This window comes from Musa acuminata, chromosome BXJ2-5 (assembly GCF_036884655.1).
Source record: "Musa acuminata AAA Group cultivar baxijiao chromosome BXJ2-5, Cavendish_Baxijiao_AAA, whole genome shotgun sequence".
NCBI lineage: Eukaryota > Viridiplantae > Streptophyta > Magnoliopsida > Zingiberales > Musaceae > Musa > Musa acuminata.
The window spans coordinates 3363455-3389963 of record NC_088342.1 but is presented as its reverse complement, the minus strand read 5'-3'; the positions used below and the strand labels follow the sequence as shown (position 1 = coordinate 3389963).

Below are 26509 nucleotides of genomic sequence, written 5' to 3'. Positions count from 1 at the left end.
ATCATCGTTGCAAAAGGGGCTGCCTCCTACTGATTGAACCTCTTGAAGATATGGAGGAGGAGGTCCAAATGCATGAGAAAGAGGTCGTGGATGATGAATAGCAGCCAGTTGATATTACGATGCATGCCCTTGTCGGTTACGCGAACCCGCAAACGATGAAAGTGAGAGGACTTCTGAAGCAATAACCTATCACCATTCTTATTGACACCGGGAGCACTAATAATTTTATGAACATAAACGTTGCTATTCGGATGACCTTACCTATTAAGAATTGCAGTAGGTTTGATGTTAAGGTTGTCGACGGACGAATTTTGAAGTATGATCATATATAGGTGCCCACGGGTGAAACTGTTGCTGTAGGACCAAGAGATAATTGCAGATTTCTTCCTCCTCCCTCTTGATGATTATGAGGCTATCCTTGACATTGAATGGTTGATGACATTAGGTAATATTTTCTAAAATTTTGTGAAACTAATTATGAAATTTTACAACAAGGGGAAACAAGTAATACTGTACGGGAAATATGGAGGCGACATATAACATCCCTCATTTTTTAAAATATTGTAAGGGCCTATTTGTTATGTAGGGACCTAAATGTAAATACTAGAAATGTGATATGATTTGTGAAAGATTCATATTAAATTAAAAAAAATGGTGGACATGTGTCACTAGCTAACCTAAGCTTGGTGCCACCTATGTTTATTCTAAGGATGACACATAGGCTTCTTTCATGCATGCTTGCTACATAGCAATTCTTGTATTAGCTAAACTTAAGTAATTAAAGGGGAAACTAAAGAAAAACTTAAGTTGCAACCAATGTGAGTTTAAGAGGAGAAGGGATGAGGAATTGAAGTAGAAGAAGGTGAAGAAACTTTGCTTTAGCTTAGAGATTTTGCATCAATCCCACATATTTAAGACTCTAATTTTTCTAAGGTAAGTATTCTAACCCCTTCCTATATAAATATTAATCTCTAATTTATGTGAAATATGATTACGAGAAACTAGACTCATAAACCTTTTTGTTCATATCTAATTTGAATTATTTGGAGTATAAATTCCTATTGAATCATTTGTTCTAATTAACTCTATGAATTTTGTAAAATAGAGATAATGTTCTTTGACCTTTGGTTACTAAATTATTTATAACTCCTTGATGGAAACTCCTATTCATACAAGACATGATTTATCTAAAACTAGATTGATATATCTTTCGAATGACTTTCAATTTCTATAATTTAGAGCATAATTGGTTATCCAAACAATTCATGCAATGTGCCTCTCAAATTCTATCAGAATCGAGCTTTGATCGATTTCTATTCTTATTTCGTCTCTTTGGAAATTGATTTCAGCTAAAATCCTTACTTCAATTGAGCTTTACATTTTTGCTTGAATTCCTATATACTCTTGTCTTACAAGTATTTGCATACCAGAATCTATTATGTAAACTTCATGTTTGTATCGTAATGTTTCGTATAAGCACATGCATTCCATTGTTCCGTATGTGTTTCCAATATGTGCCAATTTTATTGTTCATATGCCCTTTTGTACTATGGTATTTGTGGGATTATTTGGACCTTTGCTAGAAATAGTAAAGGGATTATATGGAACTTTGCCAAAAATGGTAAAGGGATTATCTGGACCTTTGCTAGAAATAGTAAATGGTATATGCTTAGAGCCTGCGATGCTCTATCGACCCCCTTTGGCTTCATCTAGATGTGGATGGATGACACTCCCAAACGTGGGAGATTATGTTTGGGATCCCACTTCACCTTCTATTTATTTGATATGATATCCAGAGGTTTGGTTATATGCTTCTATGTGTGCTTTGGATAAGAATGAAATGTATGCAATATCAAATGCGACATTTGAGCTTATATTTCATATTTGTTCCTCGATATGTTTTGAAATGCTTCTTATGCTTCCAAAACATTTCAGACATCATTGATATACTCCAAAATGCTTCATATGCCATTGATATGTTCCGAAGCATTTCATCTGCCATTGATATGCTCCGAAATGCTTCATATGCCATTGATATATTCCAAAGTATTTCATACACCATTGATATGTTCCGAAATGTTTCATCCGCTATTGATATGCTTCGAAATACTTCATCTGTCATTAATATGTTCTGAAGCATTTTATCCACCATTGATATGCTCTGAAATGCTTCATATGCCATTGATATATTCCGAAGTATTTCATACACCATTGATATATTCCGAAATATTTCATCTGCCATTGTTATGCCCCAAAGTGCTACCTATGCCATTAATATACTCAGAAATGCTTCCTATGTCATTGATATGTTCCTAATATACCATTGATATGCTTCGAAATGTTATGTCGTTGATATACTCTAAAACATTTCATACGCCCTTGATATGCTTCGAAATGCTTCATATGCTATTGATATGTTCCGTAACATTTCATACGCTATTGATATACTCCGAAATACTCCTTATGTCATTGATATGCTCTAATTAGTCTTTACTCTCTTGTTATGAACAAAATATACTTCGAGTGAGATGGCAATGTAATTATGCATTCATTGAGTAGCTATCTATGAACTCTTATATCCCTGCTTTGTATTTGGTACGTTATTTATTTTGAAACTATCCTCTTTCACCATGAATATGTTAGTCTCTTGCTAAGCTCTATATGCTCACTCCATTGCTATATAAAATTTTCAGGATAGCTTATCGCTCACTAAAAATGTTTAAATTGGGCTAAGGCTATAGAAAGCTAAAAGATTTTGGGGCAAACCTTTAGCGGATGATATGTTTTTATTGTATAAGTACACTTGGTTCCTAATGGAATGTTGATAGTAAATATGAATTTATGAGTTTTGTAAAAGTTTAAAAAACCTCTCATGTTTAAGATTTTGGAGTGTTAAGTAAATTTGTGTAATGATATGAACATGTGCTAAACATTGGTTTTTGTGATTGTATAGAATACCACACTTGTGGATTTATGAGGTGGTTATTATCTTGGTGAGTTGGATTTTAGATTTTACGATTCATCATGGTATATGATTTTAAGCTGCACAGGTCTTATGAATTATGGAATTATGGATGTGATTTGAATATTTTCTCAGTATCCTTAAATGTGTGTTTGGATCCTGGATTGTTTGTTGAATTTTAGTATTATCGATTTGGGGGGTGTGACATGACGTAACGACGATTTGCACACAACGAATGGAGAAGGTTTTGTACAAGCATACAACGGCTTTTTGGTACAACTTGAGCAGCAAGCTAAAGGAGAGCCAACATAATTTGAAGATCCAAACCTACTTCCTTTGCTTACTGAATTTTCAAATATATTTGACGAACTGCGCAACCTACCTCCTACCCATCGGCATGATCATTATATACTGATTCTTCTGGGCAAACCTCCAGCAAATACTTAGCCATATCAGTATCCATATATCTAGAAGGATGAAATAGAAAGGATTATAAATGAGATGCTCGAAACAGGAGTTATTCGGTCAAGTTGCAGCCCCTACTCTTCACCAGTGCTCCTCATACGAAAGAAGCACGAAACATGGCGAATGTGCGTTGATTACCGAGCTCTCAATGGCATATTCATCAAGGATAAATACCCTATTCTAGTAGTAGATGAATTGCTTGATGAATTAAAGGGAGCATAAGTTTTCACAAAGTTGGACCTTCAATCTGGGTATCATCAAATACGAGTGTGCGAAGAAGACATACCAAAAATTACCTTTCGAACACACAACGACCACTACGAATTTTTAGTAATGCCCTTTGGTCTTACCAATGCTCCCTTGACCTTCCAGAGCCTTATGAATAATATTTTCTGAAATTATCTTTGTAAGTTTATGCTGGTTTTCTTCGATAATATCCTTATTTACAGCCCTTCTCTTGAAAGTCATTTTCAATACTTACGACTTGTTTTGACCATTTTGTGAGAACATGTTCTTTTTATCAAAAAATCGAAGTGCAGCTTTCTTCAACAGAAGATGGAATATCTTTGGCATATCATATCAGAGGAAGGTGTGGTGTTGGAGCCTTCCAAAATTGAAGCAATGCATAACTAGCCGACCTCGAGGAACATAAAATCGCTATGCGACTTTCTCGGTTTAACAGGCTACTATTGCAAGTTCATGAAAAACTATAGAAAGATCAGTATACCCTTTACTTCCTTGCTGAAAAAAGATACTTTCCAATGGTCGGACAAAGCCACCACCGCTTTCGATGAACTTAAAGCCACAATGATGATAACACCCGTACCAACGCTACCTGACTTCAATAAGACTTTTGTTATTAAAGCTAATGCCTCCGGAGTCAGAATTAGTGTTATATTAATGTAAGATGGTCACCCCCTCACTTATACTTGTAAGGCATTATCTCATTCCCATCTCAAGATGACTATATACGGTAAGGGGATTCTCACGATTGTGAATGCAATGACCAAATGGAGACCATACTTGATCGGGAGATGCTTTCAAATCAAGACCAACCATAAAAGCCTAAAATATTTCTTAGAGTAGAAGATATCTTCCCCCGAGTAACAAAAATAGGTAACAAAGCTTCTAGGATATGATTATGAAATAATTTACAAAAAGGGGAAAGAGAATATTATTGCAGATGCGCTTTCACGGCTACTCGAGCAAGTTAAATTTTTAGCTATTTCACTTCCGACTAGCAATTTCCTTAAGGATATTAAGAGGGAATGACAAGAAGATCCAGAGACCAGTAAGATTATGAAAAAATTAGAGAAAGCACGAAGCTCCGTGGCTCATTACAATTGGGACTTAAAAGAATTATGCTATAAGGGACTCATTGTGCTTGTGCCGAATTTTACTTGTATAAAGACCATCCTTCAAGAGATACATTTCCACACCTATGGTGGGGCACTCCGGATTCCTTAGAACCTATAAGAGAATTAAGTAAAATTTTTATTGGGTAGGGATGAAAAATATTATTGCTAAATTTGTGGCACATTGTGATGTATGCCAATGACATAAAGGCGAGACAGTGGCAAGTCCCGAAAAGCTACAACCTCTACCCATTCCAGACTCAATATGGACTATTATATCATTGGTTTTCATCAAAAGACTTCCCTCGTGACAATGAAAAGATACAATTCTTATCGTGATTGATTACCTTACAAAGTATGCTCACTTTGGCATTGTTCGTAATCCCGACACTGCTTCTAGTATTGCTCAAATATTTATGGAGAATATTATAAAATTACATGGGATGCCGAGATCTATTGTAAGTGATCATGATAGGGTCTTCACGAGCAGATTTTAGACAGAGTTATTCTAGATGCAAGGCACGAAATTGAAAATGAGTACGACGTATCACCCACAAACCAACGACCAGACTAAAGTGGTGAACAGGTGCTTGGAGACATACCTCATATGCTTCATTAGTGATCGACCAAAATAGTAGACAAAGTGGCTTCCTTGGGTCGAGTGGTGGTATAATACAACTTATCATTCATCCATAAAATGTACTCCCTATGAGGCTATGTAGAGTCGACCCCCTCTTGTGATCCCAAAATATGTGTTAGGCACCTCTAAAGTAGAACAAGTAGATAGGGAACTGTAGGACAAAGACAAAATACTGAAGTTGCTAAAAGATAACCTTATTGCAGCTCAAGCAAGGATGAAGCAGCAATATGATCAACACAAAGGTAAAAGAAAATTTTCATTAGGAGATTAAGTCTTCCTACAGCTCCAACCATATAAGCAAATATCAATTCAGATAGAGCATATATGAAGCTTTCACCTATGGACCCTATCAAATTTTGGAGTGCATCAGAGCAGTAGCATATAGATTGGACTTACCCGCCAGCTCCTGAATCCATCCAGTCCTCCATATGCTATGTTTAAAACTCAAGTTGGGATAAAACGAGACAGCTCAAAGCCATATACCAAATATGACTACCCAAGGAGAACTCCAGACCCAATCAAGTGCCATTATTGATCGACGAAACGTGACTCGACGACGATAACGACCCATTACTGAAGTGCTAATATAGTGGGCGAACTTACCGATAAAAGATGCCACTTAAGAGAACTACGACGACTTGAAAATCAAATTATCAGAATTCATAGATCGTCAGCCTCGAAGACAAGACTAATTTGAAGAGGGCGGGTATATTAGGACTCTAGCTAGGAGAATTCTAATAGAGTTTCATAGAAATGGGCATTCATGTAAAACCTACCTAGCCAACCCCTATTAAAGAGGTGAAGAGGATGGCTAAGGTTAGGATTAGTTTGGAGGTTACTTCTTAGAGAAGCATTAGGAGTTGATTGAAAGTAGGAATCTTGAGTAGGAGTCCTATTAGGAGTTGGGGTTTAGAAGCCCTATAAATAGTCATGTATTCATCCTCTTTTGGCAAGGAATAGATAAATCTTTTTAGCAGCCTTTGAGTAGCAATCTGGAGGAAGGAACTCCTATAGAGTTTTAAGAAGACTGATCAACCTCAAGCTTAGAATTTGCAAGGGTTCTACCAATCGATACGGCTAGTTTTTGTCCCGAGGTGCAAGATCGTCTAAGGGAGTCTTCCCGAGAGAGAGATGGAGTGACTGAGGTTGGACTAGGGCTGGCGAGGGTGATTTCAAGGTTATCTCGAGATGAGGTTGGAGTAGGTGGGATCTTTGCTAGGGCCCTACTCGATAGGTTGATGCTAGGTGGAATTCTCGACTTGACCCTTCTAAAGCTTAAGTTAACCGCGAGGAATTGGATTTATATTAGGTGGGGATTTTTTTGGAGATCGATCCCCTCGTTAGGTGCCAAGGACTAATTTTTATACTTGTAGTGCCGGTGGGAGAGAACTAGGGCTATAGGGGTTGCTTGTACCTCTTACGACACATTTATGCGTGCGATCGACCTGTATAACTCCCAACGGCATGGGTTGGCCTGTCTAGACTCCTGTGGCGTGGCGTCGATCCATACCGTCCCGTGTGGCATATGGTTAATAGAGAATGATTGAGGGATTACCGACTGCCAGCTCAGCTTTTTCTTATGTCCGACAAATATCGCGCTATCCTCCAGCTCTCTTATGATTGTTAGCTAGTGGCCCATGATTGATGTCGAAATATTTTCTATCAAATAAAAAATAAAATTTTAGTTTTTTTTATTGGGCGAAGTCATCAAAAAAATTTTTTAAATAAAACAAATAAAAATTTATTTTTTTATTGGGAGAAGTCGTCAAATTATTTTTTTAAAAAAATAAAAAAATAAAAGGGGAAATTTTCGGAAAAGGTAACGCCACGTGCGCGGGAGTCCCGTCAGCTCGTGGAGTTACCAAATTAGGTCAGGTATTATTCCCTATTTCGGAACCCCTCTCTAGTATCGCACTCTAAATTTGCCATTTTTGTCTCGCCTTCCCTCTCCTTTCCGGCGAAATTGTTCTCCGTCTTTGGGGGTTTGATCCGAGTTATTTGTATACGTATTGCTGTCCTCGTTTTCCGTCGAATTCTTGTTATTAGGGTTAGGGTTCAATCGATTCTTCTCCGAGATCGCTCGAGATCGGAGGGGATAAGGGCGGCGGACCGGCGGAAATCGGTGTGCTAGGGTTTCCTATTTGGGGATCTTCGAGCGGCATGGTTCAGTTGCCGGACGCCGGCAAGCGCCGGGTTGATTCCACCCCGCACGCTGCCCCGGAGGCCGCGGCGGTGAAGCTGGAAATCGAGGACCCCTTGGTCGACGAACACGGCCCTCTCAACAAGAGATCCAAGGATGCGAGCTCTCCAAATCAGCAGGTAGATCTGTGGCTCTATTTCTCAGATCGTCACTGTGTTATTACTTCTATTCGGATCTCATGATTTGGAAGAAAGAAATTGATATACGTCTTCTCAGAGCTTTTGCATAGCGTTAATTGTCTGGTCATAAAGGGGGGTAATACGAACTTCTGATCCTGCCTTGCTGCAGGCTATGTACTACAATGTGCTTGAGGAACCTGGACCGTTGGGCCTTCGACTCAGGAAGAGTCCGTCTCTGGCTGATTTGATTCAGATGAGGCTTTCTCAAGCAAAATCGGGTGGCACATCATGTGCTACTAGTTTGGGTAGCTCGGAGGATGGCGATAACAAAGAACTGAAGTCCTCAGCTGCTTCGAGCTCGTCGAACAAGATCAAAGCTTCAAACTTTCCTGCAACACTTTTGAGGATCGGGACATGGGAGGTGAGGATTTTATTAGGTACAAATATGGTGGTATGTTGAAAAGATGCTACTAATCTCTTCTGTTATGTGAAGATTCAGTCATTTTCTGCGTCACTTTTGTGGTGCATTTCCTTATTCATGATGTATTAAACCGTTCTTTTTTCTGTTTGCCTATACATTACAAATATTTTACATAGAGATTGACTGTGTATTCTCTGCTTCTTATTCTGTGTTCATGTCTTCTTGTTAAATGGTTCAATGAGACAGCTACAAGAGAGCATATCACTTAATAATTTCAATTTCTGGATTTTCGTGTATGATTAATCAGATTAGTCTATCATGAATTACATAGTTTAACTGGTTGCACAACACATTGTTATGAATTATTAATGATGATGTTGAACAGTATGATCGTATTGTCTTTTTGTATGAAACTGTGGAAAAGTTTACTCAACTTCTCTTGGCAAACAGTGTGTATCTAGATATGAAGGTGATCTAGTAGCAAAATGCTACTTTGCGAAACATAAACTTGTATGGGAAGTTCTCGAAGGTGGTCTGAAGAGCAAGATTGAATTTCACTGGTCTGACATCACTGCAATTAAGGCAACATTCTCTGAAGGTGGCCATGGAACCTTGGATATTGTGGTAGGATTTTGTTTAGTCGATGGGTGTTGTTTAAGTTAAGTTGGTCGTATCATCTCTTTAACAAGCCATGATTGCTTATTAGTTGGCAAGACCACCACTTTTTTTCCGGGAGACTGATCCTCAGCCAAGAAAGCATACACTCTGGCAAGCAACTCAAGACTTTACCAATGGTCAGGCAAGCATATATAGGTAATTTTTATTTTTCTTGCTCTGACTGACACTATATTAACGGCTTTGTCTTTCTGTTAGTCCTTTTTGGTTCTTTATATACATTGCTAAGTTTTGGTTTTCTTAAATATTTTCAAGAGGGCACATTTTGGCCCTGCAGTTGGATTCTTGAGCACTTGTTGATGAGATATTATATGCTAATAATGGCTTGCATGATTGAATAGTCCTTTATTTTTCTGAAAAAGGGGAAAGTAATTTGAACAGACTTGAGCTTAGCAGTTTTGCTTTGTGTTGACAATTTGACATTCTGTATAAAGGACTGTGTTTCTCCTGTTGATGTCCATATCTGGGGCTTGCTTGTAAATAATTCACAAGAGAATTATGCATTCCATTTTTTACCTATTTTCATTAAAGCTAGCTTGAATTTTATGTTGATGTCAAAGTGATAGTGCTTAAGATGATTGGATACCAGTCCATTTATATGATTTTGTCGGGGTATTTCATTATCTAGGCCCATCGTACTGTCACAGACAAACTTCTAAACAAGATGTTTGATGTAATGTTTATATATGTCTGTGTCTTTTGGTATGTTCATACTTTGACTAGCATGTAGAGGGACAGTCGAAGGCTTAATAGTCCCATTTTATTCGGTCTGTAATGGACCATTTTACCTTTTGTTGTGCAACTATTCAGAGCTTGTAAAGTCTGTTTGTAATCTATGAAGTGTTTTTGGAAATGTTTGCTTGTGGATCCCGAATGAGGCATTTTCTCTAACCCGTTCTCTTGTTTGTGGGTCCTAAGGGACATGGGAGGCTTCGGGGAGGCTGACTTTTGTGGACGGACACGCAAGGGTGCCACACGACTTAGGCAAAACCAGCTAAGTCCGTGACATATGGTATCAGAGCGGGACAAGCACTCATAGAAACACTTAGTATACAAATGTAGGGGACCTAGCGGGGCTGCGTTGAGGGTAGTCAACACACGCGCGACCGTTTGGGGGAAAACGGTCATGGAGATGTAGGGAAAAGGAGTCGCTCGGAGGAGCGGGCATCTGAGATTGACATTCAGAGGAATGACCAACCCTTTGCGCAAGAGGCACCACGAGAACAGGCAAGCCTGGAAGAATGCGGAGCACACAAAGCTTGGGATGGTTGAGTTTGAGCTACGGCTCAACGTTGACAACTATACTTGATGGTGCTCAAGGCAAGCGAGGCGCTTGGTAAAGGATGAGACTATACAAGGTGGAATGAGTTGCTCAACGACCGTAAGAGTTGTGCAAAGCTCACAGAGGTGAGGGGAATTGCTAACTCAAAGAATTCGGTACTCATACATGGGCTTGTATGTGGACGATGGAATTTTCGCGGCCATCCCAAGGCGACTGAAACTCGGCGCCATGGAGCATTGAAACTTTCTCTTCAGCATGTAAATGATACATCCGTAGGAGGTTGAAGTGTGCAACGAGTTCAGCATGTTGCTAGGCCTTGAGTGGTGCAGCAGGGGCTGTATTGATGTGGAGTCGTAATCTAGCAAGTGCGTTTCCAGGAGGCAGAATAATGCACAGTTTGTTCAACAGATCGGAGTAGTCCAAGGGGATGGTGGTCTCCGAAACGAAGAGAGATGTTACTCCAATGAGACAGTTATCCAGGAGGGATAAGTCTCGACTCTCCAGAGGGAGAATCATATGGGACGGACCTCACAAGTTGAGGAGGAGTACCTCAACAAACAACTCCATGAAGCTCAATGGACTGAGCAAGCGGCGAGGAGTTGTCGCATGATCTCACTCGAGAGAATGCATTGGTGGATGCATTGCAAGATCAAGTGGGGGAGCGACCCAAAGCAACACAAATGAAGGCACACTTGGAGTCGATATGAGATCGGACTCAAGGGAGGGCTGACCCGTGGAATGGTGGGCACGAGGGCCACCATCAACTCAATGCAAAAACGAGGAGCGGAGCAACTTGGGTGTAACTTGGCAAAGTACCCAAGCCGTATAAAGGATGCTAGCATAGAAGATGGAACATGGAGCGGAGGCATAGTGCTTTCCTTGGACAGAGGTCAAGGACATGAACTCTTGTAGAGGCAAGAGTAGGATCATGTTGTTCCATGGGTCCTTCATTCTGACGGAGCGGACTCGTCTTGCATGGTGCCAAAGACGAATGGAGCTTTTGGGCACATGCACCTTATCTCGGAAAAGCATGTGATGGAGAAACTTAAGGCAACTCAATTTGCGGAGGCGAAGCTGGGTTCGGAAGGCCTTAGCACGGGACAAGAGGACGCAGAGGCGGGTACTCTTGAAGAATATGCCACAGTGTTGCCATTCAAGTTGCCATGAAGGAAGCGGTGCACAGCGAAGATTGTGCTGGTAGGGGCAGAGGCCCAGGATCCAGACAATGGTGCACTAATTGCAGCAAAGTCGGGGGACTTCGGGAGCTACTAGGCGACGGACTATCCTAGAGCGGTGCTTCATCTAGGTGTGACCCAAGAGTGGGTGGATGAAGGTTGATTGCCAAAGGAGCGAACAAAATCGAAAGTGGAAGAGACCTTGCGATGTATTGGCAGAGGCCACACATGGAGGGACCACAATTCGAGTTCATCCCACAAGGATCAGAATGCAATGGAGATGTCACCAGGAGGCGACATGGTGCAGCGGATCGTGGTGGAATAGTTCGTGGCAATGCGATACACATGAACTTGTCCCGCGAGGGACTAGATCATACGGAGGTATGATTGGGAGCTATTGGAAGCTTCACTTCGGTGAACAACATGACGGCAAGAAGGGCTATGGATTCAAGGAGTGAAGGCCATGGTACCGCAGAGGCGGGTCTTCCGTGCGTGCATCGAATTTTGCATCGGATGAAAGCCTTGGTCATCAGCATATGGGGGCTGTGTTCCACCAAGGGAAAATTTTGAATGCAAGTACCAGTGAGTCCCATGGGAGGGACTTGATCATACAGAGGTATGATCGAAGCAGCTGGAGAGTTGGACTGCTCCAGAGCTCATATTCGCTTAAAGGTGCCCGACTTGTCAGAGGACAAGGTCGAGTAAGCGAACGTTGCTACCAAGGAAGCTAAGGAGAACAAAATCGGTGCAAACCCTACCACGTGATGGTAGAGGCCATGCATGGGAGTTGCAGTCTGCCTTTCCATTGACCAAAGGGAGCTGCTTGGATAACACAGAGGTGTTGAAGCAGGGGGTTGAAAGGGGCGAGGAAGTGACGACGAGTCCAGAGGGACATAGCTACCCAAAATCAAGCATCAGTTAGAATGGAGGTGAACTCAGAGGAGTGCCACGGAGACATATCTACTGATCGTGAAGAAAAGGGATGCAGATGCGAGGCGACGGATAGTAGGGCCATGGGCATGGCAGCGCCATGGTACCGCAGAGGCGGGACTTCCGTGAAAGGCATTGATCCCTTGCTCTCATGGAGGGAGAGCGCTTGGTCGTAAAAGGGGCCGAGGAGGCGGAGCATGCGGAGGCAAATCTCCAAGTACCGAGACAAGGCTGAAGGGCAAAGGCTAAGGAACTTCGTAAGACCTGTGTTAACAAGCTTCTCATCAAGATAGCCGAAAGTGAAGGACTTCAGGTAATGCAAGAGTACATGACCAAGGAACGAAGTAGGCAGTATGCGGTGTTGTACCTTTGCTACTCAGGGGAGTAGGCGGCAGGGTTGATGGAGAAGACAGTACAATCCTAGAGATGACCAAATCTATTAGAGAATTACTCCAAGTTGGGGTGAAAACTTCTTGCATTCCAGAAGTTCGATGGCATTGAGAAGGTGAATCGTAGTAGCTAACTCAATGCAAGGAGTGCAAACACTTCAAGTGCTTCAGAAGTGTGAGCAAAGAGCAGGCGAAGGCCAGTAACCAGCTCGATGCATGGAGTACAACCTCGAGGAGGCGGACGAAGTCAAGTAACCTTTGCCTTCTCAATCCTTAAGAGAATGGGCGAAACCGAGTACCCCAATTCTCTTATCTATCCAGCAGAGGAGCTCTGCACAAGTTCAAAGACTCTTCGAAGATAATGGAAGACGATAGTTGTCAAATCCTCACCAACGGTGATCAGTACTACTGAGAGTAGATTGTCCGCTTCATTTCTCAACGAAATACCAATCGAAAGCGGAAGTGATGCGAACTTACTTGGAAGCGACAACTAAGTGAAAGAAGAGTCAATGAGCAAATTTTGTGGAGGAAGGACTCAAAACTTCAGAAGTTTGCGAGACGATGCTCGTTAAAAGCTGCAACAAGCATCCACCCAGTTCAAACAGCATGAGGCATTTGAGAGACTGGTGTAGTAAGGATGGTCTTTTCCTTCATTTGGAGGATCCGCAGAAATCAACAGGGATCAACACAACTCAGCTAACCCCACACCAGAGTCAGAGTCATTGGTGAGTTGAAGTAGCATGGCGGATCAAAGGTTCGACTACTCAAAAACAACAGCGGAGAGCAGTTGGGAGCCAAGAGGCGCATTGTTGCTGGAGCAGAAGATTGAAGACTCAGCAAAAGGCGAGGAGTTGCAGTGTCGATAAAGGCTTCAACGAGGACGTCGAAGGAATAAGTGGGGGAGAATGTCACGGACAAACTTCTAAACAAGATGTTTGATGTAATGCTTATGTATGTCCGTGTCTTTTGGTATGTTCATACTTTGACTAGCATGTAGAGGGACAGCCGAAGGCTTAATAGTCCCATTTTATTCGGTCTGTAATGGACCATTTTACTCTTTGTTGTGTAACTATTCAGAGCTTGTAAAGTCTGTTTGTAATTTGCTTTGTCTATGAAGTGTTTTCGGAAATGCTTGCTTGTGGATCCCGAATGAGGCATTTTCTCTAACCCATTCTCTCGTTTGTGGGTCCTAAGGGACATGAGAGGCTTCGGGGAGGCTGACCTTTGTGGACGGACACGCAAGGGTGCCGCACGACTTAGGCAAAACCAGCTAAGTCCGTGACAGTACTGACAGACGTTAATGAAAATGTGATATACAAGTCCATGGGGTATTACTGAACAGCAGCTGGCGTCTTTTCATAATCAATGTTATTCTTTAACCAATCTTACTTCTTTTCACATAGAGTTGACATGTGAATTCTTAGAATTTTAAAATCTTACTCATATTAGGCACTATGAAGTGGGAAGTATGTTGTAGATGGTTTGGTTTCTTTTTTCAAGATTAGTTTAAATCATGAGATGAAGAAATACTTCTCAATGGCTTTTCCATATATTCATGATTGATGATTACTGGTTATAAGTATATTACAACCTTGTAACACATTCTTTGGAGAAAAAAGCATTCAGTTCCTAGTTCCAGATTGCAGTACAGTTTCAACCTCTTCCTTTCCCATGTATCATTGTCATTGCTAGGTCCATCTGAGGCATTGCGATATGACCCATCTCATACAATGAGGTCATACTGTTCATAAGCTCATCATAAAAGAAATTGTACTTGCAGAGCAAGATCTAAATCAATATGATCGTTATTTCTAATAATTAACAAAATACATCATACCCACGTCTCATCACTACTATTAAAATACACTAAATTATTAATTAAAATATCTAAATTAACTAGCAGTTTCTGATAGTGGGATAGTCATTAAGACAAAATTTGATAAACGGAATATATAGGAATGATTTCAGATTCGATATGGCATCTACCTCGCTCTATCTCTGATGGCATTGTGATTGCTTCCCTCATTTTCGATGACATTTGTCTCTAATATTTCCTCTCTCTTATGCACTCTGAATGCTATGATCCCAACTCACATATCCCAACAAGATAAAAAAAGAAATCCTATCTCCACGTCCAACTGTTAATTAAAACCAATTTAGGATATTATCATTAATATTAACCTACATATTAATTTAAATATAACACATTGTCTCAGTCAGTTATGGGGAAATATTTGAGATGCCAAGCTAATAAGCAGCTGCATTCGTTTTTCCTTTTTAGAGTCATATTGAATACCTCATCTGCCACAAGTCTGTAGATTTGAAGTTGAAAACTAATCACAGTGATTTCTTTCACTTTTGGCATTAATTATTTGTGTTAGCCTATGTTGATTGTCATAGATTTTCTCCCAATTCCCAACTTAGTGTAGAGGCTCTTCAATGTCCTTTATGTTTTCTTTTCTGAAAATAAGAACCCTGTACTTGAAAGAATATGCATGGCATCTAGTATCTCCTTCTCACCAGAACTGAAAAAATAAGACAAGAACCCACCATGCACAAAAAGGAAAAAAGAATGATACAAAAGTATAACATAATGACCACACTATGCTGTGTCTCCTTCGTTCCATGTCTTCTACATGTTTTTCTCTTTGAAGAATTTTTCCTATCTCTTTTGTATTTTTAGCATGACATTTGCATACAGAATTTGCCTCGAAATGTACTACAAAAAATAGAAAAATCAAGAGATAAGAAGAAAGATTGCTTGTATCTTATCGTATAAGTACAAAATTAGAAATGATGACATACCATTGCTTAACTAGTTTTTAGGCTTCATTAGAATTGAAAGCTTCAACCCATTTGAGATGTTGATTCTTGATTTGAATCAAATATATTGTTGTGCTCCTTTGGGAAATAAATGTTTTCCATACTGTAAGAAACATCAATTTTTCTTTACCTCAATCAAGTTCTATGTGTTCTCATTGTAACTGTATCAAAATTCTTGCTGCAGGAGGCATCTCCTTCAATGTCCCCAAGGCTTGTTGAGCAAGAATTTTGAGAAGCTCATTGATTGTGATCCTAGATTAAAATTACTTAGTCAGCAACCAGATGTGTTAGATTCTCCATACTTTGAACCTCAATACTCTGTTTTTGAGGATCACAGTGATTCTAAAAGCCATATACTTGATGGCAGTAAGGAAGATTGTGGAGCTACTTTCTCAGGCTTTTGTGAATCTGGTTCTCCTTGTGCAACTTCATCACTGTCCAATAAGAGTGAAGTACGGGATTCTTTTGGGAGGACACCAGATTTTGATCCACAAGATACTCCTTCACCATGCTCAGGTAATGAGATTAGCTCTAGCAGTATGTTATGGGATTGGTTTTATATGATTTATTTCTTGGTAATTCATCTAACCTTTTGATCTATGGTAAAAGTTAGCTTATTGATTTTTGTTTGCTAATGAAACACATGCCTTCAGTTGTAACCTTCTGAAATTTAACCATTTTCTGGTATCACATATCTTTGGTAAGATTAGGAAGCTAGTGGTAGAATTTTGTTTTTGCACATCATGCATATAGAAATCCTTTTTCATAAATGTGTTCCCATTTAAAAGAAGATACTTGATCATCGCACCTACATGCTCGATGACAAGTTACAAAACAACAAATTATCGAAGTTTCATATAAAGGGTTCCTCAACTCTGCAGTTAAGGCTTTTTGAGTGTTATGTACTGGACCTTTTTCTTTCGGTCAATTTTTTTTCATTTTCACCCGTTGTAGTTTAATATCAAAAAATAAGTTGTTGGCATACTCATTTTTCAACTTCTTTATTTTGATATACTAGATCATCTTATCATGTTTGCTTTCTTGGAGGACTGATATCTTAGCCCTGCTTATGTCATGTTGCTTTCCTGCTTGATATATCATCTGGTGTCTGTAATCGTCAGTCAAGTTTGATATTTGTCATTTGGGAAAATTGATGTGATATTAGCAGTATGTAGCTGCTACTAACCTAGTAGAAAAGTTTGCATTCATCACCCAGCTTATGTACAGTTGTCTTTCAGCAGTTGTTACCACCCTCTGATGTTAGCGATCTTTTATTAAGTTGGGTGATATATACCTTAGGAGGAGGCTATACTTGGAACTATTAATTTCCGATAACTGTGTGTTGCTTTCTTATACAGGTTACTTTCAGTATTGATGATCTTTCCAGTAGTTCTTTGATTTTTTTTTTTTCTAAATATGAACATAAACTATCATTGTAGGGGTCGAAGCTCGGTCAACTGAAGTAAACAACACTAGTAAGGAGATGGAAGAAAGGGGTCCTGACTGGTGGGAACAATTGAAATTGCCTGGACTAAGAGGATCTATGTCCATGACTGATCTTGTAAACCACCTAGGTCAACACATTTCCGAGCAGATGACTTCAGTCAATCCGTCCTTGCCTAGCGATGCTCTACCGAACAAAGAGGTTCTGGAAGATATAGCGCAGTATCTTCTCAATGATTCTCAGTGTTCTGCCACTTCTGACGAACAATCCATCATCTCAAGAGTTAATTCTCTTTGCTGTCTGCTCCAGAAAGATAACAGAACAGGCACGACGCAGAATTCTCAAACGAAGGACAGTGCTGAAGCGCAAGTTGATGCTGGATCCGATGATGAGCTTGTTGATGCTGCACAACCACCCATAACAAGAAAAGAGTCTTTTGGGGAGCTTCTGATACTTCCTCGAATAGCCTCCATGCCGAAGTTCTTGTTCAATATATCTGAGGATGAAGAAAAGGAAACGAGATAGCTTGGTTTTCGCCAACATGTATGTATATATCACTAGAAATACTTCAAAAACTCTCTATTTTCTAGTTGCTGTTGCCATCTTAGATGCTTTTGAAAGATCAACGTTTCGAATGAAAAATAAAATGAATTCCCAAGATCGTTGTTACAGGACATCTTCATGCCCCTCTCCATGGATTTTATGATAAAGATTTCACTGGTGAATCAAAGGACAGGTATGCGTGAGTTTGCTGCACGTATGTTTGATGAAAGAGTGCACGATACTTTGTTTGCACGAGTGATGACATGTAATTCTAGAACTGATGAGTTTGATTGGGTGCGTACGGAATTAGTTCGAGGAACACATGATAATATTTACGGGATCGACAGTGATCTGTGGAAGCAGCCTCTCGAGGTTACTGCTAGGGTTTCTTCCTGGCCTTAGTTTTTGGCTAATTTTATCATTTATGTTAAATTACGTACGAGATGTTTTTTTATAGATTTAAATATAAGAGTTATCCACTGCATAATATTACTTAAAATTAATGTTTGATGTACAACTCCAAATGGTATGTACTGGTCCGCGACTCGAAACTCATTTTGTACGTAGATCAGCTCGTTTCAAGCGACACCAAGAAATAAATAGAAAAGAGTTAAATATCGATCAATATGATTTAAACTCATGTTATATCAATTATTACAGATCATTGTCGATCCAAAATTTTCTCGTTAGTAGCCTAAATCTTATCAAGTCTGACCCCAATAAGGCATTTTAAATCCCGTCCTTTCTCCTCTTTCACTCATCCTCCTTTTTTATTTTTTCTTACACTCTGCATATGATGAAAGTTCATGATTGAAAATTAATGACAATCAAGCTATTGATTTGAATAAAAAATGGGTTGAAACTCGCAATATAGTGAAAATTTTCAATTTGAAGTTATAAAACTTCTTTCTCTGTTTTATTTATTATTTCATATAATCAAAGACATATAAATACACATACTTACAAATATTTAACATGATTAAGATCATTATCTTGTATTAGTCCAATTATATCTATTTTCTTACATTTAGATTCAAATTGAGAGTATTTAAGATTAATCATATTCTTATGCATTTATTTGTGTCTCATATACACATCATTTTTAATTAAATATAATAAAATTATCATTAAATTAGGATAAAAATCTAAAGAAAAAACTTTAATACCGACATATGATATACCGATACCGATCGATCCGCCCGTGGACCGATACCACCTATCGGCATAGTCCGTGCTTTAAACATTATCAATCTATCCATCCATAGTAGTATACCATTTACATGAGGAATTCACATAAGATTGAAAACTAGAATAGAGGCATTCACATGAGGTAAATAGGGATGAGAGTGATAGCCATGGAGGCTGGTGAGCCTAAGAGCCATGCAATCTCTGTGTGTTGCATAACTAAAGATACTTTTGATCATGTAATTGAATTAATAGGATGCAACCTCTGTTCTGTACATATAACTATTGGTGTCTTTAAACAACCTCCACTGAGTACAAATTTAGATTCGAGCAAGAGACAATTATTTCCTCTCAACACCAACCAAGTTACTCATGCCAGCACCAGTATCTTGTTCTCATCCGATCTCAAGCTGCCGTCTCCGGGTGTCCCCAGCGAACACGCACAATAATCGGCCAGCATTATCCACCTGCATAGGCAATTTAAATCCACAATTCAGTCATCTTAAAATACAGAAACTCCAACAAAGAAGTATTTGATATTTATGTTCCTGCAAAATAACATCTCTGAATAAGGAATGACAAACCTTAATCTGATATGTATTAGAATCCCACAAACCTTTAATATATAAAAGCTAATATCCTGCACAACACTAGAAATCAATATAACTTTGCTGTGTATTCCACATTTAGTAACTTTACGCTGAATACTCTGCAGTATAATGTGAATGACAACATAGCCATGCGGCAATGTTTGCTAGGAGGAACAATTGTGTTAGGGTTAACTAACACTAAACTAAATATTCCAAGTAATGCTTCTCTGTTTAGGCACTAAAGGTAGAACCCATAGCTCTAAACGGTTATACAACATAGCTAAGTTTGCCATGTAATTGGTCCAATAATGATTAAACGAGCTCCACGAATAGTGTGACGCATGAGAAGCTCGTTGACTAAATTAAGTGATGATCTGTGACCGTGAATGAACATTACACCAAGAGCACATCGATCATTTTTCGTAGCCAATATACAAAATTACAATGATACCCTTAGCTACTAGACAACCTTTATTATGATAAATATCATCATGAAGGTCCGATACAAGGTTTTACATTTCAAGTTCCAGACTCGTGCCAGTCCATAGTCGGACTAATATGTGTCAAGTATAAACTAGTATGGGTCCAGTTTGTAACAGTATTTATGGTGATACAACGAAAAGGATGGAGGAGAAAAGGAGGAAGATCGGTTAACAAGATGAGTGAGAGGAGACAACAAAAAAGAAGAGGATGCCAAAAGAAGAGGGGGCGAAGGCAGAGGAGAGGAGCACTAGATGAACTGGCAGACAGCAAACATACGATGCGACAACGAGAGGGCGACGACAAAAACATGAGAAGGGGAATCGTGCAAATGAGAAAGGTAAGGAAGGGGGTTATTAGTATTTTTTATTGGAGTTTTAAGAAAAAAGGACAGTAAGCCCAGTTCACCTGATTCACCAGACAGCAAGTCATGTACCACATGTGGACCACTTCAAATTAGGCAGTCCATGTTCCGATTCAAACCCAGACTAGTATGTGTGGTACATATTGGTTTGGACAAAACATTATGCCATGGTTGGATCAAGCAGTTCATACTGGTTTAGGCCAAATATTAAACCATGGTTGAATCATCCTCCACCATATGCACATAAAAATCATTAAACAATTCTATCAACTCAAGCAACCATGAAGATCCATCCTCTAAAACTTGACTGTGATATAATGCCTATAGGAGGAAGGAATGTTGGACATGTTGAACAATGATGGAAGTCAATCCTCTATCACCATATCATGGGGATTTTCTCAAACAAGTGAAGACTTGCAACAATGGGTTGATCTAGGACCGAAATTAACACAGTGAAAATGATTGATGCATCTAGGTAGCTGGTCACCTATTCAATTTGGGTTTAGATTTAATTAGGGTTGGGTGTAGTCTAATTTCAGTTTAATTTTAGGATGTAACAGACTTGATGATCATCTTCTTTGTTCTGCCTCTCATGAAATCCAACTCGTAACTCTATGTTTCCTATCAGTCTTCTATCTCCTTTACTCTTTATTCCCTTTATCCTATTTGTTCTTTTTGTGTTGCATCATTGGATCTACAAATAAACCTTGATATTGGTGAAGCTGACGAGTTCATAGCCCATGAATATATTCAGATTATGAATAACCTTCATGGAAAAGAATATTTTCTAGTGAAGGGCTGCCCCAACCTTGAGAATCTTTCTTTTCTATCTATTACTTTAACAACTCAAAGAAGTTCTTCCTTGTTGAGACTGACTAGACTCTGTAAAGACAGTGGTATACTTGGAGTATTAGCAAATTCCAGAATTATAGCTTGTCATCTCTTCAGTTTGCAAAAAATTTCAGTTCTATCTGCTGGAAACAACAGTAACCTCTGATTAGAATAGAGTCCTGTTTGATTCACTGTATGCTGATAGAATTAGATATAAGTTGTATCTAACTATGCAGACAATTGAGAAAAATATCACATGATATTTTCCAAAATATACCATGCAAAGGGCATGAGAGAGGAAGAGAAACAAACAATGAGAAAGAGCAACTACAGGCTTTCATCCAAATAAATGGACATATATGTCCAAAGAAAAATCCTCTCCAATGTCTCTGGGAAATTTTGGATAGAATATGCAGATATGGATTCACCTTTACAGTAAGGAAGTTAAATTTTGATTACTTCAAATCCTTAAGTAGATGCAACTGCAACACATATTTAGTATCAGTTTTAGATGGTTCTGGCTACCATAAAATTTCACTAGTGGGAAAAAGAACTACTTGTCAATGTGCTAATTAACACGCTTTGGACATGAATCAAGTTTCATCACACCTGCAGTTAAAGAAATATTGATCCTTAGTAAATCAGGTTGTACGTCAAATGAAATACCATAGAAAGAACCATGTAGTTTTTCCCTTTTATTTCTTCCATAAAATAATTGGATATAAGCTAGGCAAGATTTAAGTAACAAAATCATGAATCCTTGAAGATCAATATTTGAGCTGATAATTGGAGGTAATCATGTGTGCTAATGAACACACTTTGGAAATGAATCAAGTTTCATCACACCTGCAGTTAAAGAAATATTGATCCTTAGCAAATCAGGATGTACGTCAAATGAAATACCATAAAAAGAACCATGTAGTTTTTCCCTTTTATTTCTTCCATAAAATAATTGGATATAAGCTAGGCAAGATTTAAGTAACAAAATCATGAATCCTTGAAGATCAATATTTGAGCTGATAATTAGAGGTAATAATGTGAAATGGTACCAAACTATGCAATTAACTTAGAAGTTCAAAATTTATGATCCAAGATTAAGAAATGTACACTGGAAAACTAGCAGAGGAACTAACTTGTCACAGGCTTCAATATTGAGGAGATCTTCTGAAGAGAATGATTGATGTCGTCGTCAAAGTGGAAGTTAATACAGGTACCTTGTGTCAGTTTTTTTTTCCCAATGAAAGTCCTATTTGTGACACAGTTGGGCTGAGTCCACAACGATTGTCAATCACAACATCCAATTGCTTGGCAGATTTCGCAGTCATGTTAATGACGGGCAGAATTCAACTTGGCGTTCCATCTGCCTCATCCAGAGTGACCACTTAACAGCCTCCAGGAAATTTTCATTCCTTTGGAGGGTAGTTATAAGGTTAGTATATGTTATTCGATCAGGTTTGATTCCTTTTCGTCTCATTTCTTGCACAACATTAACAGCCTCCTCCACCATTCCAGCAATTCCATATGCTTTGATCAACGTGTTGTAACTATACAAATCAGGTTCCAGTCCATGCTCCTTCAGCTCAGCAAACACCCGAGAGACCTCTTCAATCCAACCCTTTCTACCGTAGATATTTATCATAATGTTGTATGTATAATGATCAGAAACACATTTTAATTCCTTCATTTTCTGCAAAACATCATTAAACTCCTCCAGTCGGTTGTCTTTTCCATATGCATCCAACAAGCTATTGTATGCCTCAAGAGAAACAGGAAAACCTGCGGACTGCATTTTCTGGATAACAGATTCCATACTCTTAATATCCTTGCTTTTCCCATGTGCTGCTATCATGGTATTGTAAGATATAACATCTGCCAAACCCTGCTTGCGAGCCATCCAAAATACCTTTCTAGCCTTCTTAAGCAGCCCGGATTTTCCATAGACATCTAGCATTACATTGAAAGTTATGGTGTTAGCAGCATGTACATTCTGCATCATTTCCTCATACAACCTTGAAAGCTCATCCACTGGTAAAGCATGCCCACAACAATTTATGACACAGTTATACATTGCCTCATCCCATGCAATGCCACTTTTAAGTATCCAGTAATAAACGTTTGCCAACTTCTGTGTCATGCCACACTTTTGGTAAGTTCGAAGCATGTCACGGAAAAGATAAATATCTGGAACAATATCTTTCTCTTTCTCCATCATTTCCAGAACAACACATGCATTCTCCAGTGATCCAGCTCTGATGTACATCCGCACCACTATACTATAGGCAACCATATCAAAGGTGACACCAGAGCCTTTCAATTTTAGATAAAGATTCTCAGCATCAGTAAATCTGCCCATGGCACTGTAAATATCAATCATAGAACACGTTATATGAAGATTCTGATGGATCTCAGAATTTGGCATCTGCATGTATACCTTTACAGCATTTTCAAAATGACCAGCCTCCTTGCAAGAACATATCAACAAATGGTACAAGTTCTCCTCAAAATCACAATCTTCCCAACTTTTGTCCTGTAAAACTCTCAAAGCATCATCTAGCAATGAACATTTCACATAGGCCATAACTAAAATAGAACATGATGTAGGATCCAACAAAATATTCTCATAAAAAGAAGCTTCCAGTATGTGAGGCACCTTTTCTACCATTCCAATCCTTTCATACGCCTGAATAAGGCTACTCACTATTGAAGAATACTGGCAACCTGCCCTTCTCATGTCTTCAAGAGTTTGAACAGCACCTTTTTCATCTCCCTGTCTTGCTTGTAGATTAATTAGAGTGTAGAAGTTGGAAGAGTTTGGCTGAAATCCTGAATTTTTGAGTTTGTCATAGTACCACAATGCCTCTTTGTAATTATCAGTTCTGCCAAAACCTTCAATCATGGATCTATAGGTTGTTTCATCTGGATCTAAACCAACACTTTCAAGGGCTTGAAATAGATGCTTTGCAGCCTTCATATTAGCTACCTTTCCGTACCCAGTAATCAAGGTATTATATGCAACAATATTCGGAGAGATCCCTGCTTTAAGCATTGACTTCAACACAGTCTCAGCCTCTTCTATCTTGCCTTGCTGACTGTAAGCATTGAGACGCACTAACCAATTCTCCAAATCTGGAAGAACTTCATCCTTATCCATCACACTGATGACCTCCTCTGACTTGTTATACAGACCCAGACGAGTGTAAATGATGATCATGGCCGAGTATGCAGTGGTACACTTCAGTTTCAAGCTTCTCATGCGACCAAATGCAAACTCAGCCTGCGAAAGGCTGCATTTCTTTTGGAAAAGTCCCATAAGCATGCCAATGGTAGCAACATTAGGACGAATACCTTGTTCCAACATCATGTGAAACCACTTTGTCCCCCATCCGACCAGTCCCCTTTTGGCACACACATATATCAATGAATTGAATGCCTGAGCATTCAATTCACACTCATCAGAAGTCATTTCTTGAAGCAACATCATGGCTCTAGACCAATCCTCCTTCCTAGCCAATGCTCGCAGGGCTAAACAGTATGCATCAGTATTTTCCTTCAACTTTCCATGACAATTCATCCATTCAAAGAACTCCACAGTCTTCTCCTCGCTTCTCTTCTCAAGCACCTTTAGAACCCAGTTACAATGATCCACACTAGAATCAGGATGAATGCCAGATATCACAGCCTCGAGGTCACCATCACTGATCTTGTCCTCAAATGATGAACAATTCCTACCGGAAACAATCCTCGAAACTCGATGTTGTGATGCTTTTTGCATTCTCTGGAGTCGACTCCATATGTTTCTTCCACTCTTTCGACCTGCATTCTTGCCCTGGAGCTCCAATACTTTTGGAACGGGATTATTAAGGGTCATATTCGCCTCCGAGGTTACCGAATCACCAATCTGAACAGCCTCGGTCTTTTTGACAGAGTCAATGGTCGAAACGGACCGATCGATACCGTCCAAGCCATAAACTTTGTAGTTCTTGAATCTAACTCCCGGTTTAGCACACAATCCAAATCGACCGGCAACCACGAAACTATCCCCAGCAAATTCCTTCCTGATCGCTGTGAACCTGATGCTAGAACACGATATCGATGAGATAACGCCAAGCAAATCCACGGCACACAGATTGGAGTTCCGAAAGGGATTACGCTGCTTCGACTCACAAATGTCCGGACCAGCAGCAAGACTCAGCGAACTCATGCTGTCCTCTGAAGGTTCGCCGGTAGAATTCACAATCTAAACACAGCAAAATGATAGAACGCCAAATCAATCACGACACGATCAAGGACCGGTCAAAAACAGCGCACCGATCAAGAATCCAGGTCCAGAGAACAAACAGAAACTAGTGATCGAACGCGAGGAGGAGTTCCAAGCCCTACCTCCACAGCATCGTTGAAGTGAGGGAGGAGGGGAACACGAAACGAAGAAGCCAACAGAAACTATCAGCAAGGGAGAAAAGGCTCCGAATTATATATATATATATATATATATAGGGAAGAGAGGAACCAGCGATTTGGTGGCGTTCTTATCCCCGTCTACAGGATTTCAGATGGTTACCACGTGTCATATCTAACGGATGAGATGCAGCGGGAGGAAGTAGATGCGACTTGGTTGGGTTGGGTCGTTCGTTGAATCCGAGTCCGAGCCCAATCCGGCGAATTCGACCCGATTTTGGGCTACTGGTTCGGTTCAACCCAATCTCATGAAATGCCTCTAATTCAAATAGACGTTGGTATGGTGGTGGTATTTTTCTTTTCGAAAAAGAAAAGGACTAATCATCAGCCACTAAAAAGAGAAATTACAGCAGCTCTTCAAGAAAAATGAGAAAGAAAAGATAGTGTTAGAGTTGATCATAGGCATCTATACATGTATTCCAAAACAAGATAAATTCGAAAATCAATCTGTTTCTCTGAGATGTAAAGTATATCTTTTGTTATCCTCCCCATAGTATATATAGTATACGAGAAAAACATGTATATTTTGATTATGATTTTTTTTATTTCATCGAAAATTAATTTTACGATATAGATGCTTATGACCTCTCTCGCTCTATGTCGTATAGTAATGATTCATCTAGTGTAATCTTTATTATAATAATACTATCTATAGATTATATTATTTTATGAATTAGATTTTACTTGATTATTTACTGCTCATGTGTTGTATCAATGTATTGCCATCTAATTAAGTATTTCTATAGGCAACAGTGAATTTTTTGACGACAATTTGGCAACATGATTTTACTGCACCATCATCATCAGTACATGCACCATCATCAGAGCATGCTGAGATTTTACTGGCTGAAGCAAGATGATGAGAAGTAGGAACAAAGGCCTGAAAGAGATGGATCATCAAGGCATTAGGATCTTTCACAGGCCACCAGGAAAAAGAGCTACGGATTGCTTTCTCCACTATCAGCACAAACAGGAATGACCAAATGTGTGCTTTCCATCTCTATCTTCTGTCTCTCTAAATTCTGCATCAGTCTGAGCTGATAAAAGCTGAAATGTCTTTATCGAGCATTTAATATTGATGTGCAGTAGCAGTTGGTAAAGTTCTTTTTAATAGTCCATTTCCTAATTAGTTCTTCACAAAGTCAAAAAAAGCAGCACTTGCAATGTATTACAGTGGTGGG

General features: G+C 39.3%; 2 protein-coding genes across 6 annotated transcripts; one reads left to right on the top strand and one right to left on the bottom strand.

Annotated features, from left to right (window-relative positions):
• The first annotated feature begins 7333 nt into the window (after positions 1-7333).
• On the top strand, positions 7334-17805 carry LOC103983938 (uncharacterized). 2 transcript variants are annotated; one of them, XM_009401297.3, is made up of 7 exons: positions 7334-7741; positions 7911-8162; positions 8613-8786; positions 8869-8975; positions 15621-15952; positions 16876-17423; positions 17553-17805. In XM_009401297.3, exons 1-6 carry the CDS (start codon positions 7583-7585, stop codon positions 17403-17405), a joined length of 1554 nt encoding a protein of 517 aa, XP_009399572.2. In that variant the 5' UTR covers positions 7334-7582; the 3' UTR covers positions 17406-17423; positions 17553-17805. The 2 variants fall into 2 exon arrangements, with proteins under 2 accessions (XP_009399572.2, XP_009399571.2); XM_009401296.3 differs by lacking the exon at positions 17553-17805 and having other exon boundaries at positions 16876-17538.
• A 1012-nt stretch (positions 17806-18817) lies between these two features.
• On the bottom strand, positions 18818-25331 carry LOC103983937 (pentatricopeptide repeat-containing protein At4g30825, chloroplastic). 4 transcript variants are annotated; one of them, XM_065108049.1, is made up of 4 exons: positions 25254-25331; positions 22007-25110; positions 21483-21719; positions 18818-19075 (listed from the first exon to the last, which is right to left on the bottom strand). In XM_065108049.1, exon 2 carries the CDS (start codon positions 25072-25074, stop codon positions 22195-22197), a length of 2880 nt encoding a protein of 959 aa, XP_064964121.1. In that variant the 5' UTR covers positions 25075-25110; positions 25254-25331; the 3' UTR covers positions 18818-19075; positions 21483-21719; positions 22007-22194. The 4 variants fall into 4 exon arrangements, with proteins under 4 accessions (XP_064964121.1, XP_064964122.1, XP_064964123.1 ...); XM_065108050.1 differs by having other exon boundaries at positions 21540-21719; XM_065108051.1 differs by lacking the exon at positions 21483-21719 and having other exon boundaries at positions 21981-25110.
• Between the last annotated feature and the right edge of the window lie 1178 nt (positions 25332-26509).

Coding starts and splice junctions, on each gene's coding strand:
- LOC103983938 (XM_009401297.3), top strand. CDS start 7,583: ATGGTTCAGTTGCCGGACGCCGGCAAGCGCCGGGTTGATTCCACCCCG. Junction 7,742..7,910: donor CGAGCTCTCCAAATCAGCAG/GTAGATCTGTGG, acceptor GCCTTGCTGCAG/GCTATGTACTACAATGTGCT. Junction 8,163..8,612: donor TGAGGATCGGGACATGGGAG/GTGAGGATTTTA, acceptor CTTGGCAAACAG/TGTGTATCTAGATATGAAGG.
- LOC103983937 (XM_065108051.1), bottom strand. CDS start 25,074: ATGAGTTCGCTGAGTCTTGCTGCTGGTCCGGACATTTGTGAGTCGAAG.